The sequence below is a fragment of the Arachis hypogaea genome, chromosome 4 (assembly GCF_003086295.3).
Source record: "Arachis hypogaea cultivar Tifrunner chromosome 4, arahy.Tifrunner.gnm2.J5K5, whole genome shotgun sequence".
Lineage (NCBI taxonomy): Eukaryota > Viridiplantae > Streptophyta > Magnoliopsida > Fabales > Fabaceae > Arachis > Arachis hypogaea.
This window is the reverse complement of record NC_092039.1, coordinates 12,978,332-12,991,981: the sequence shown is the minus strand read 5'-3', so window position 1 is coordinate 12,991,981 and position 13,650 is coordinate 12,978,332. Positions and strand designations below refer to the sequence as shown.

Sequence of the window (13,650 nt, the reverse complement as noted above, 5' to 3'; positions counted from 1 at the left end):
TGATTATACCAATTAGACTATAAGCATTTTAAAAATATTATATTTAAATAATTTTAGCGTTTACTTTATTTATATGTGCAATCTCACTATAAATTCATTGCACTTAAAATGGTTACATTAAAAGAAACAGAGAAATGAAAGAAAGAAAGAATGGTGGTGATTTCATCCTAAAGAAAGAGACCGGAATGACCAAGTCCTAATTCTTATTTGAGTACCAACTAACATGAAGACAGGTTCCACACAAATGGGAGATATTGGTAGTTTAAATAATAACTTTGTCTAAAAAAGCATAAATAACTATGAAAGAAAATAAAAAATATTTAATTATTTACCTATTTATTTATTTATTAAGATTATTCTTAGTAGGAATTATTAGAAAGAGAAATCATTGGGTTGGACTTGGGTGTAGTAGTGTACAGCTTCATCCTTCCAGTCTCTACCCTTCATGAAAAAAAAAAAAAAATTAAAAAAGGATAATCCATAAATAAATATATAAATTCACTTTCCCATTCTAATTTCTAATTTAATGTATTATTCTCTTTTTCTTCCTTCTTACTCTGAAGTTGATCAACTTCAAAATCTGTGTGTGCCATTTTTCTTGCGCCAACACAGAAACAAAGAATCAAGCTCGAAACTTTTTCCTCTTTGATTCAATGGGTAGAAGCGAATCGAAGATTTGATCTGTGTTAAGTTGGGTAAGAATTGCTCAGAGAATAAAGGAAGGGAAAAATAAAAAATAAAAACCAAAATGGGAACTTCAGAAGCAAAAGAAGAAGAGCTTGTGAAGAAGATAGAGAAGCTTGAAGCTGGCCATGTTCAGCTGAAGCATGAGATGTCGAAGCTGAAGCTATCTGAACGCCGCCATCATTACCGCCACAGGTCGCACTCCTTGTCGCCGCAGCGTTCGAGGCTTGGCGGTTGTGGCGGTGGCGGGAGTGCTGCTGCTGGTTGTAACAACAAAGGGTCTTCTTCTTCACCCTTGAAGAGGGAGAGTCGCAGCAGCAATAATCATAATCATAATCACAATCAGAACCAGAATCAGAATGAAGATGGTGATGGTGATTGTGATGGTGATGGTGATGTTGTTGGTGTGAATGTTGGCCTTAGTGAGAAGCAGTATATGAACATTTTGCAGTCAATGGGGCACTCGCTTCATATTCTGGATCTTCAATGCCGGATTATATATTGGTCAGTAACTCAATTTCTTTTCCTTTTCTTTTCTGTGTAGAACATGAAACCTAAAAATGCTGGTCAAATTTAGTTGTTTTTATAGACAAATTAGTAGTCAAGGTCATCAAGTTCTAGGGTTATCTTGCAAATTCTTAGAAATCTACAAGTATAGGGTTCCCAAATTGACTTTATGAGTTATGTTTTACGATTCAAGTTTAATAGATTTTAGTTTAATTCTCAAGTTTGACAACTTTTTTAGTATTCCCTAAGAAGGTCTAATTTTATCATTCAAGGGTAAAGTATGTTTTTTCGCTAAGGATTGTGATTTTCTTCAAGAATACCGTGACATTTAATTTCATTCAATTTTGTTCTTAATATCTTCGATTTGTGTCAAAATTACCTTTGGACATTTTCAATTTTGTCCCTAACGTTTTAATTACCTATGCCAGATGAATTTGTCCGTTTTCCACCAAGGACTAATTTTGGACTTTATTCTTGTTTATTTGTTGTTATTGATGTAGTTTATCAAATTTTGTTGTGTGGGGTGTTTGTTGTTAATTTTGCAGATATTAAGGTAAGGTTTACCTTTTTCCTAAAGAAAATGGAAGAAAAGTAAAGGGGTTTGCCTTCAGTATGTGTAATGTTTTTGCAGGAATCCTAGTGCCGAAAATCTGTATGGTTATGCAGCAGTAGAGGCTCTTGGGAAAGATGGGATTGAGCTGCTTGTAGACCCTATTGATTTCGGCTTAGCATATGATGTTTTCAACCATGTCACTGTGGGGGAGAGTTGGAGCGGTCAGTTCCCTGCCAAGAACAAGATGGGGGAGAAATTTTCAGTTGTGGCAACCAACACACCATTCTATGATGACGATAGGAAGTTGATTGGGGTTATCTGTGTGTCCATTGATTCTAGACCCTTTCTTGAAACTCGAGCTACTTTATCAGATGTGAAGAATGCTGCACCAGGTTCAGACTTGGATTATAACCACGCGAAGAGTGGCATTTCAAATAAACTTGGCCTTGACTCTCAGCAGCCACTTCAAGTTGCTCTAGCATCCAAAATTTCTAATTTGGTTAGTTCAATTCTTTTTTGTCCTATTTAAGTATGTAACTTGGCATATCTTGATATTACAACCATTAAAACAGGCATCAAAGGTGAGTAATAAAGTTAAGTCAAGAATGCGGACAGGAGAAAATGGTGTTGACCGTTATGGTTGGAGCGGAGAAAGTCATCATTCTGATCAGAGTTTTTCGGATTGTGTTTTTTCTGACCAGAAAGAGGATGGTAATTCCAGTGGAGCTAGCACTCCCAGAGGTGATGTACCACCTCCATTCAGTGTATTTTGTCATGTTGAAGAGAAATCACCAGCTAAATCTTTGAGAGACTCTGGTGATGATGGCGAAGGAAAACCAATTCACAAGATCATAACTTCTAAAGCTGAAGCATGGATTCAAAAGAGAACATTGTCATGGCCATGGAGAGGAAATGGTCAAGCTGGATCCGAGGCAAGAAATGTTCCTGTTGCTAGGCCACTGGTACAGAATGATCAAGAACATGAGCTGGTTAATCAGATGAATCTTTCTTCCGAGTCCAAGATGGAAGTCCAGGCAGGTAATCGGCCTGTTAATAATGAGGCTTCAGGATCGTGGTCCTCAGTTAACGTTAACAGTACTAGCAGTACCAGCAGCTGCGGCAGTGGCAGCAGTGGTGCTGTCAATAATAAAGTGGATATTGATACCGATTGCTTGGATTATGAAATCTTGTGGGAGGACCTCACAATTGGAGAACAAATTGGGCAAGGTAGCCATGCTCTTAACTAGATAAGCACAGAAGAGAAAATATGTTTTTGATAACTTCTATGCTTCAACAGGAAAAAAAAAAAGAAAAAAAAAACAGTTGTCAAACAATTTTCCTGTGTTACCAAAATTTTTGAAATTTTGTTTCTTCTTTTTGGGGTCTAAATAATTTGGTTCCCCTTTAAGAGTTAAAACCCAAATATTTAGTGATTAATTGTTATTTGTGGTATATTACTTTTTACCTTTATGTTGTTGCATTGCAGGTTCTTGTGGAACTGTATATCATGCCCTGTGGTATGGATCAGTATGTTCTTTTCCCTTCCTGTAGTTTCTACATTTTAGTTGATGGTTTCTTGCACTGTAGGATAATAATGTTAAAAGTTTTTTTAACATTATTATGGTAATTATTATGTTGCAGCTCAAATTTATTACATTTTAGTAATATAAGATTCCTTAATGTGTTAAAATACAACATTCTATGGACTTCAATGCAATGTTAGATTTTCTGAAGGCATGTAAAATTCATGTGGCATATGCCAATTAAATTTTGCTATGCTGATTTCATCTCATTTCCATATTTCTGCAGGATGTTGCGGTCAAAGTATTCTTAAAGCAAGAATATTCAGAGGATGTGATACTATCCTTCAGACAAGAGGTGCGTTTTTTGCATTTAATATTCTGGTTTGCCTATTATGTTGGAAACAGACTAAATCATGTCCAAAAGGTGTAGAAGGTAGCTTACATTTAAACAATTACCAAACCTTTGATTTCTAAGGTAACCGAGGGGACAATTTTGTTAGAACATAATTTTTCTTCTGTGAATTATGCTATGGTCATTGCCTTTTTACTTTTTAGTGCTTTCTTATTTTCAAAACTAACATTTATTGCTTTATATATCACTCTAATAGTCTAATGTTGAAGGTCAGAGTTTTGGTCTCTTAATATGTGAACTTAGTTCTTTTATCAAAATGAGAAAAATAAATAGACACTTGGTTCTTTACTTTTATTAAAAAAGAAATAGAAAATGAAAAAGAAAAATATGTGAACTTGGTTCAGAATGCTAATCATGTGTTTGAGATTGCCTCATTAATTTTAGATACATTCCACTTCATATTGTAGTTTTTCCATTAGTTATTGAACCTTCACAAATTTGTTTATAGTATTGATTTGCACTGTCTTTTGATTGAAGGTGTCTGTCTTGAAAAGACTTCGCCATCCAAATATTATTCTCTTCATGGGGGCAGTGACTTCACCTCAACGTCTCTGCATTGTGACAGAGTTTCTCCCACGGTTTGTACCAAATTTTGTTTAATAGTTTGTAGTGCTGCCATGTGTTGCAAAATATAGATTTGAGCTAATTGTTGTTTCATTCATTTGTACTCTATCAATGCAGTGGAAGCTTGTTTCGTTTGCTCCAAAGAAATACATCCAAACTTGACTGGAGACGGCGAGTTCATATGGCTTTAGATATCGTGAGTATCAAAACAATGTCAAGGAATAGTATCATGTTCATTTTCTCCCCTCTTTTCCCCTTTTGAAAAATTGATTTCAGACGATGTTCTTCTGCAGGCACGTGGTGTGAATTATCTTCATCGTTGCAGCCCCCCTATTGTTCATCGAGATTTGAAGTCTTCAAATCTCCTAGTTGACAAGAATTGGACTGTGAAGGTCTGCAAAATGTCTGATTTCTTTATTCTTTCGCTTAACTTCTTGGGGAAGTTTTCTGTTTGGTCAGAAATGTTAATGACATGTTTACCTTAACAGGTTGGTGATTTTGGTCTTTCACGCCTTAAGCATGAAACATATCTCACAACCAAAACAGGAAAGGGCACGGTATGCTTTCAATATTTATTTATTTTTCGGGGCCATAAGATCTTTGGTTTGTTTAGAATACTTCCCTTTAAAACTTGTTAGAGCTACAGGGTCAAAATATAAAACAAAACAAAACATGTTGCTAATTCTGTTGGGATCTTTTGCCTTTGTAGCCTCAATGGATGGCACCAGAAGTTCTTCGAAATGAACCCTCGGATGAGAAGTATGTCTGCTCTGCCATCAAATGCTCTCTCTCTCTCTCTCTCTCTCTCTCACACACACACACACACATAAGTTAAGATTGAAATTTCACATTGGATATCTGATTATGCTGCTTCTCGGGACTTCAGGTCCGATGTGTACAGCTTTGGGGTGATATTGTGGGAACTTGCAACTGAAAAGATCCCGTGGGATACTCTCAATGCAATGCAGGTATTTTTTTCATCTGTAATGAATTCTTGAAAAAATAAACCGATATGAACATCTCTATTTTGTTGTTGTAATGTGTATATTTCATTGACGGCTCATGTGCAGTGGCTGCAAATATGAACGCAGTTTTTCTTGGATTCTTGCAGGTTATTGGGGCTGTAGGGTTTATGAACCATCGGTTAGAAATTCCGGCAGATGTTGATCCGCAGTGGGCTTCTATAATGGAGAGCTGCTGGCATAGGTTTGCATGCTTGTCACTCATACTTTGTTACTTTTAGAAAGGGTTAAGTACTTTTTTTTCGTCCTAAGGTCTTGGGTCAAAATTAAAATCGTCCCTAGCTGTTTTTTTATTAAAATCACCGTCAACGTTACAAAACATTATAAAATCATCTTTTTGTCCATGAACGACATTTTTTCGGACGATTTTGCCCTTAAACAAAAATAACAAAAAAACTCCCCTTAATATAAAACACCAGATCCAACCGGAGGCACGGCCATCCCTGGACTCCACCGCTGGGTTCCACCAGATCCATCCCCTTTTCCACGCCACACTCCCTCACTTCCTTCAGAAGCCGCAAGCTCTTCCCTTCCTCCTCTGCTTCCTCCTTATCCTCAGTTCCTCACATGGATCTCCTTTACCATCCACCATTCCTCTTCTTCCTCCTCCGCCCGCCTCCAATGCTTTCCGTCACCGCTAACAGAATCAACTCGCGACGCAGATAGAATGGCCAACCTTGTTAGGTTCAGCTCCTCCGTCACCTGCCCTGTCGCTAAGGACACCCGCGGTTGGCTCCTTGACCCTATCTCGCTAGCTCGAGCTTCTGACATTTTAGGTTTTTCTTTTTCCCCTCTAATTGATATAGTAGTTTTTAAATTGAATATCGTTGAACGTGTATTTAGCCATCTGTCTGGTTCATAGATTGGAGATTAGCATATTTATAATGTGATTATGCGAAGGAGCAGGGTCAAATTGAAGTTGAGAATTTTTTGGTGGAGTAGCGGGAAGGCAAAGCGAATCTGGTCTGGGCGTGGAGTCAGATTGATGGATGAAGAGTGGTATGGTGGTGGTGGTGGTGGTGACTGATGATGATGCAGGGGTTAGTGGTGAGGGGAGGGATTTTTTTTAAGGGCAAAATCGTCTGAAAGATGTCATTTATGGACAAAAGGATGATTTTATAATGTTTGTAACGATGAGGATGATTTTAATAAGAAAAAAAGGTCAGGGAAGATTTTGATTTTGACCCAAGACTTGGGGACAAAAAAAGTACTTAACCATTTTAAAAACTAATGAAAAAATTCCTTCCGCACAGTTTTGAATATCAAGACATAAATTTTATTAGATAAATGTCCTAATTGTGGGTAAGGTTTACAACTCTTTTGAGCATAACTGTTTAATTAGTTCACGTAACTGACTTTAAGTTGCGAAGACTTGATTTATTATAGATTATGGGTTGTAATATGATTTGAAATTCTTCGGATTTGGTTAGTTTGTTTATTGTTTTTTTTCCTCTCTAACTAATTTAATTATCAACTTCTTCTATGGGTTCTCTTTTTTTTGTTATTTTACATCAATTATTAAACAATATTGGATATCTGTCATACTTCATATTATTTTGAAGCCAATTTGGTGCAATTACTAACTATGCTAACTCACATCTTTTGTCCATTACTACCAGCGATCCGGCTCAGCGACCAACATTCCAGGAACTTGTGGAAAGGCTCAGAGAAATGCAGAGACGACATGCCATTCAGCTCCAGGCGGCTCGTTCTGCCAGCGGTGGAAGCAATCAGAAGGAATCTTAAGACACAGCCCCCTTTGAGATAGTTTCTTTTTTGTCACTCGTGGCTAATGCGTAAGGATTTTCTTGCACATTGATGATGAGTTGATGAGGTGTACAAGTAGCTTGTCTCACGGTTTGGCAGTGTTGCAGGTTGGCATTCTTGTTCATCAATGTTTACCGAGGAGTCGTATTAAATGATAAAAGAGAAGTAGGAAAAGGGTTAGAAAACTAGTTTATGGTCCTTTTGTGTTTCTATAATGGCACCATCTTCAATTGATTAGTGATGCACTGATGCTTATGTCTGGAGTCTTCTTGTGTATAGAGGTTTCTCATTATCATCATTGTAATCTTATATGGACAAAGTTTGTGACATCTTTTCTTTAGCTGTAAAGAAACTTAGAGAAAACTGAAAAGAAAAGTGCTTTGGTATTACTCATAGTTACATGAATCCACCAATTAAGTAGCATTTCATATACCAAATTACCAATTCATCTGCATACCAATACGTTATATGTATATTTTTTACATAAAATATTTTATATATGGGGTATCGCGTATCGCACACCCGTTCTCATAGCGAAATCTATTGCCGAAATCTATTGTTTTTAATGTAACTATGGTATTACTATAGAGATAGGGCTCATAAAGTTTGTATTCTTTTAAATTCAAGTTAGATAGGATTGGGATCTCTGTCATTGTCCACTTGAACTTTGAAGAAGGAGACAGATTACACGATGGATTGACACTTTTAGTTGAATTATCATTGATTGTGTTTTCTATTGAATTTTTATTTGGATGACAGGATGAGTCATCTTTTTGGGAATGTAGTGCAAGTAGTATTGGATAACATTAAGCCATAAAAAAGGGTAGGGACTATACAATATCTGCATGGGGATTTAATTCATGAAAGGATGTGTCAGTATTGATAAGTAATGATTTCATGACTTCGTCGATTACCAAATTAAATGAAATCTGCCAGTGACCCCAAATGCACAATATAAAATAATATTTAAAAATTAAAATATATATATATATATATATATATATATATATATATATATATATATATATATATATATATATATATAAGCTTTTGTGCCCTAGTTAAGGAAGAATTTTGGATCCTCTAAAGTGAGGATTTCATTTTGGTTTAGGATTTTTTTTAATGCCCAAACCTTTAAATCCCCACTTCACAAGATCCTTAATTGTTAAAGATATAGTAGATGTGACGACATGAAGATGAGATTGATTACAAGGTTGCCACACACCCAAATCTCCATTTGACGACTAAAGATCTCACTCCGATGGGGAAATTTCAGAAGCCTATAGAAGGATTCTATGGCTTAAGGTTCTCTTAGCAATCTAAGTGGAACTAACTTTTGTGAGAATTAGTGGATTTCTCCCCGACAAAGCAAGAATTGTGATCACAAATTATCTCTTTGAAGAAATTATATGGTACATGGACAGAAATAAAAGAGAAGGGTACAATATCTCTGGGGAAATTTTTGCATGATGGAACGGACCAGCTTACATGTTTTTTCAATGGAATATTGTTGAATAAGCAACACTTGGCAAAAATTGTGGACACTACTTTCATGTCAATGTCAAACTCAAAAAACAAAAGAAAAAATCTAGGTCTTTATCAATATAGATTTCACACAATAGAAAACACTATTCTACACATACAGTTTTCCACAACAATGGAAAAAGGAGCAAGTAAAAAAGCAGGCTTTTCAAGTGATAAATGGAAAAACTAGAAACATTATAAGATCCTGATGAAAAACGTGGCTTTATCATCAGATTTTGGTTTCTCTTTTTTTTTTTTTTGGGTACATAGATCACTTCAAAATTTCACTTAGTGATTTATGGGAAAAGTTGAGGTCTTGATATACATTGTGATCTCTCAATGCAGAACAATATAGGGTAATATATAAGATCCTCCGAAATATTAAACCCTTCTTCATTCCCACCATTCTACTGAAGCAAGTGACGAATGGCAGCAACTGCATCACCTTTATGCTCGCGCAAAGTTCTTTCTGCTACCTTTTTATCCAACTGTTGGAAACAAGAAGAATATATTGGTCAATTGGTGCATATACATAGATTGTCAAATAATATTTCCAGTTATCCATTCTTTTCGGCGGTGGGAAATAGAATCTGTCATAGAAGTTACCTCCAGTTCATTTGCAATTATATCAACATCAGCTGCATTTATCTTAACAGCTGCTAATTCTTTCTCCCTGTGATCAGAACAGAGTGCATAATCAGGGGTTAGAGAGATACAAGGAGAGGAACTCCTTATTTCAAATGAGATAAGGTGGAATCTTATTTACGGTTTTATTCCATTCAAGTTTATATTCTAACTTTCTGACTAAAAAACTGCTTCAATTTATGGTTCTATCAGTAATACAGCTTGGATTTTGAATTCATGTATATTTGTAGAACAAGAGAAAGATAGACCGAAACAAAATTGCGTGAAGGTGGAGGAGAACTTATACGGGGTGGCAAGTGGCAAGTGGAGACGAGTATCTATAATCGTTGCATTAACGAATTATGTCAATACAAACAAAGACTCCTCCAATACTTCCACACTGTTACAGTAAATATTCAGGCCAGCAACACTTGTTTGTTAATTATTATTTATTTTTTTTTGTGTGTGGAAAAATGGAACTAGTGTCTAGGGAAAAGAAAACTACATTATGAGTAACAGAAAAGAAACCTCTCAAATCATCACTAAGCAAATAAATAATCCCTCTAGGAGCACTAAAGTAGACATGAAGCCCCAATTCTTCAAAATGTCCCTTATTTGCAAGTCATTTTGCCACCCTGTTAGCTTATCGATAAATCTGCGACATACGAACTTCCTGATCACGAGTTAGAAGAGCTTTAATTTTAAAAATAAGAGTTGCATATGGATGAAGATGGACCCATTAAGAGTGAACCAAAGACACTGCAGCCATGGGGTCAAGCTCTAACAACACTTATTTGTTCCTAGATTAGAATGTGACAGAACGCTAATGATAACAAATATGAGATTAAGAATGTTTAAATTTCAAGTAGTTCCACATTCTAAACAAGCTTATGTAGCACTAGAAACTCTAGGGCTAAAGTTGAAACCCTGCTCCCACCTCTCTTAAACTATCGTTGTATGCATATATGGAGAGGATAACCACCAGGATCAAAGCTCCATGGCTTCCCATTCTTCTTAGTCATGCTCAAATCGACAAAGTAAATAGCACGCAAGAAAATAATGAACAAAAAGTTATAATATATATAACGGTTATCCAGCTTCCATGACTAACTAGTGATGTTGAAAGCATAACCCTAAATTTGTAAAAGGAAATGCTTATAGGAAATAGAAGAAAGAAAGTGTAACCTTAAACGCATGGCGTTCCAGTCAGCTTGAGCAGAGGCAGCAATGGAGGCCATGGCCTCTTGGACGCGAGTGGAATCGAGCTGGCGATCTTCGACGCGGTCGGTGAGCTTGTCGAAGGCCTTAGTCTGCTGCTGAAGATCCTTCGTCTCCGCTACCATCTCCACTCCTTCGTCTCCACCCTCCATTTCTCTCTCTCTCTCTCTGCCTGCAACTATGTGCCCTAGCGCCACCGAGCTCTCTCTCTCTCTCCTCTCTCTAGTCTCTACTCAGTACTCACTATGTTTTGCCTTTTTCCTTTTTTTTTTCTTTTTGAGTCTAACCGTCTTTTTCGGTTTCTTTCTTTTGGGTCTAACCGTTATTTTTTGGTTTCTATTTTGGGCCTAACCGTCGTTTTTGGTTTATCTATTTGTGAGCTTATATAAAAAACGATAATCTATCACCCACTTCGAAACAACATAACCTAAAGAAGTATTCATTGTCCGCGGTAAACTCTTAAATAGAGTTCAGTACCACGACCGATTAGTCTTTAATCTGTTGGGTTGATAAATATATGGAAAAAAATCCCAAAGAACTACTACCAAAAAAGAGATTTATTTTTTCAAACAATATAAATAATAAAAAGACAATATAAATAATAAAGGTTCACAAATTATAACCAACTTTTGGGTTGGTCGATGAGTTCACTCATCAAATCACTTTTTAACAATGGTCAGCAAAAATTATATATAAAAATATCAATTAGGAGATTTGGTTATTTACGTATATAGCAATTTGTCATATGTATTTTTGGTAAGAATAAATTAGGATAACAAATCAAATTGTTATATTAGGAAAAGATTTGTTGTGATTAGGTTGATTAGGGTGTATATATATGAAAGCTTGTATCAAAGGCAAGACAGGTCGATTACCATTTCTTATTATAGTATTAGAGCCTTGTTTGAAAAACACATAAAATAGATGACGACCTGAGAAACCATGGAGGTAGAGCCAGAGAAGACCATCAGAAACAAACCACATTGCTCAGGAGGAGACGAAAAGAAGACTCACTCGCCGTACAACCTCAACGCGAGAGATAACGCAGGAAACGTAATCACGCAGGTGCAATTGCGTGGGAAAAATTATGATGAATGGGCGAGGGTTGTGAAGATTTCTCTTCGAGCTCGAAGAAAGTGGAGATTCATTGACGGGACTCACATAGAACTAGGAATGGATGCACCTGAACTTGAAAATTGTTGGATTATCCAATCTATGATTATTTCATGAATTTTGAATACGATCGAGCCAAGCTTGCGGACTACCGTAGCGTATGCAGAGAATGCGAAGACGCTGTGGGAGGACATCAAAGAACGCTTCTCTATTGTGAATGGACCTCGAATATAGCAGTTGAAAGCAGATTTGACAAGGTGTAAGCAAGAAGGTGCGTCCGTGGCTACGTACTATGGGAAGCTTAAAATACTTTGGGATGAACTTGCAAATTGTGACCAGATTACCAAATGCACCTGTGGTGAGTGCAAATGTTCAATTGGCTCTCAACTTGAGAAGCGGAGGGAAGAAGAAAAGGTTCACCAACTCCTCATGGGTCTTGATGATGTCAGCTACGCCACTATAAGGTCAAGTATCCTTGCAACCGATCCATTACCTTCACTTAATCGTGTGCACATGATGTTAATTCAAGAGGAAAGGGTTAAGACAATCACCAAGTCGGCGGATGAAAGGGGACTGGTTGTGGGACTTGCGACGTATGTCGGCAACAAGGCTAGAGGGATAGGTGAACATGGAGAAAAGGCCGTGACGTGTTCCAAGTGCGGCAAAAATGGTCATGATGTGAAAGAATATTTTCAAATAGTGGGTTACCCAGAGTGGTGGAGTGACCGGCCAAGGCACGAAGGAAGAGGCACTGGCAGAGGATCAGGAAGACAAGGGATACGCAACCGAGGGGCTCAAACACGTGCTAATGTGGCGTGTACTGGAGGAAGTAGAAGTCATGTGAACAACCCAGAAGAAAAGAATCTTGATATGACAGGTTTAACTAGTGAGCAATGGAAGGTATTGTTTGATATGATCAGCAAACAAAAATCAGCCAAATTTGAGAAAATAACTGGTAAGAGAATTTAGAATTTGTGGATCATCGATAGTGGTGTTTCTAACCACATGACAGGTACCTTGAAAAATTTGTGTGAAAAAAGGACCATTCCAGGATGCTCAGTAGGGTTGTCTGACGGTGAGCAGGTGCTTGCTTGCAAACAAGGAACTGTGGTTCTTGACGGAAGACTTCAGTTGAAAAATGTCCTTTATGTACCAAAATTAAAATACAACTGTTTTCTTTTTCACAATTGACTGATAAAGAAAACTGTATTGTATAATTCACTGACAAGTTGTGTATTATGCTGGACTACACTTCGAGAAAGATGATTGGAGTGGGTGAACGGAAGGATGGGCTCTTTTGGTATTAGGGTGTGCACAAAGCTCAAGCAAGTCATGTCAAAACTGAAAGTCAATTGACTCTTTGGCATATGAGATTGGGACATCCATCATTTAAAATTGTGCAAATGATTCCTAATATGAGTGACAAATGTACTAGCAAAGAGGTGAATAAATTTTGTGAAATTTGTAAAAAATTCAAACAAATAAGAGATAAGTTTTCATTAAGTGATAGTCATGTTTCGAGTATTTTTTATTTGATTCATTGTGACTTGTGGGGGCCTTATAAAAATCCGTCGCCATGTAGAGCCTCATATTTCTTAACCATTGTGGATGATTGCTCACGGGCTGTTTGGATATATTTGTTAAAAGAAAAGACGGAAGTGTCAGTTACGTTAAAAAATTTCTTTGCTTTGGTTGAAAAACAATACAATAAATGCGTCAAAATAGTGCGAACCGATAATGGAACAGAGTTCATGTGTTTAAGGCAGTACTTTATGCAATAAGGAGTGGTTCATCAAACTTCGTGTGTCGGAACTCCACAATAAAATGGAACAGTAGAGCGCAAACACAAGCATATTCTAAATGTTGCCCAGTCCTTGCGATTCCAAGGTAATCTCCCTATTGAGTTTTAGGGAGAAAGTGTTTTAACTGCCAGACACCTAATCAATCTCACACCGCTGTCAATGTTAAAAGGAAAATCCCCATATGAAATTATTCATGGAAGAGTTTTCAGTTATGAACACCTATGAGTTTTTGGTTCTTTGTGTTTTGCTTATAACCAAAGTAGGAAAAATGACAAATTTGACAGTCAAAGCAGGAAATGTGTGTTTGTTGGGTATCTGTTTGGGCAAAAAGGATGGA

At 36.8% G+C, this 13,650-nt stretch overlaps 2 protein-coding genes across 5 annotated transcripts; one reads left to right on the top strand and one right to left on the bottom strand.

The window, feature by feature from the left end:
- The first annotated feature begins 240 nt into the window (after positions 1 to 240).
- LOC112796323 (uncharacterized) lies at positions 241 to 7,427 on the top strand. 4 transcript variants are annotated; one of them, XR_003199106.3, is made up of 14 exons: positions 242 to 1,188; positions 1,823 to 2,243; positions 2,317 to 2,971; positions 3,231 to 3,271; positions 3,554 to 3,622; positions 4,157 to 4,257; positions 4,361 to 4,439; positions 4,537 to 4,635; positions 4,732 to 4,800; positions 4,953 to 5,002; positions 5,130 to 5,211; positions 5,355 to 5,449; positions 6,885 to 7,061; positions 7,140 to 7,427. XR_003199106.3 is itself a non-coding variant. In XM_025838707.3 (13 exons), exons 1-13 carry the CDS (start codon positions 749 to 751, stop codon positions 7,009 to 7,011), a joined length of 2,199 nt encoding a protein of 732 aa, XP_025694492.1. In that variant the 5' UTR covers positions 241 to 748; the 3' UTR covers positions 7,012 to 7,427. The 4 variants fall into 4 exon arrangements, 2 of the variants coding, with proteins under 2 accessions (XP_025694492.1, XP_025694491.1); XR_011880957.1 differs by having other exon boundaries at positions 365 to 1,188; positions 2,446 to 2,971; XM_025838707.3 differs by having other exon boundaries at positions 241 to 1,188; positions 2,446 to 2,971; positions 6,885 to 7,427.
- A 1,182-nt stretch (positions 7,428 to 8,609) lies between these two features.
- On the bottom strand, positions 8,610 to 10,751 carry LOC112796321 (uncharacterized). Its single transcript, XM_025838704.2, has 3 exons — positions 10,366 to 10,751; positions 9,163 to 9,229; positions 8,610 to 9,044 (listed from the first exon to the last, which is right to left on the bottom strand). The coding sequence occupies exons 1-3, from the start codon at positions 10,548 to 10,550 to the stop codon at positions 8,964 to 8,966; spliced, it is 333 nt and encodes a 110-aa protein (XP_025694489.1). The 5' UTR covers positions 10,551 to 10,751; the 3' UTR covers positions 8,610 to 8,963.
- Positions 10,752 to 13,650: the final 2,899 nt, after the last annotated feature.

Bases quoted from the DNA above. Each gene is read 5' to 3' on its own strand.
- LOC112796323 (XM_025838706.3), top strand. From the start codon at position 749: ATGGGAACTTCAGAAGCAAAAGAAGAAGAGCTTGTGAAGAAGATAGAG. The intron at 4,801-4,952 runs GTATGCTTTCAA...TTGCCTTTGTAG, and splicing joins CCAAAACAGGAAAGGGCACG to CCTCAATGGATGGCACCAGA. The intron at 5,003-5,129 runs GTATGTCTGCTC...TCGGGACTTCAG, and splicing joins AATGAACCCTCGGATGAGAA to GTCCGATGTGTACAGCTTTG.
- LOC112796321 (XM_025838704.2), bottom strand. From the start codon at position 10,550: ATGGAGGGTGGAGACGAAGGAGTGGAGATGGTAGCGGAGACGAAGGAT. The intron at 9,230-10,365 runs GTTACACTTTCT...TTCTGATCACAG, and splicing joins TGGAACGCCATGCGTTTAAG to GGAGAAAGAATTAGCAGCTG. The intron at 9,045-9,162 runs GTAACTTCTATG...TGTTTCCAACAG, and splicing joins TAATTGCAAATGAACTGGAG to TTGGATAAAAAGGTAGCAGA.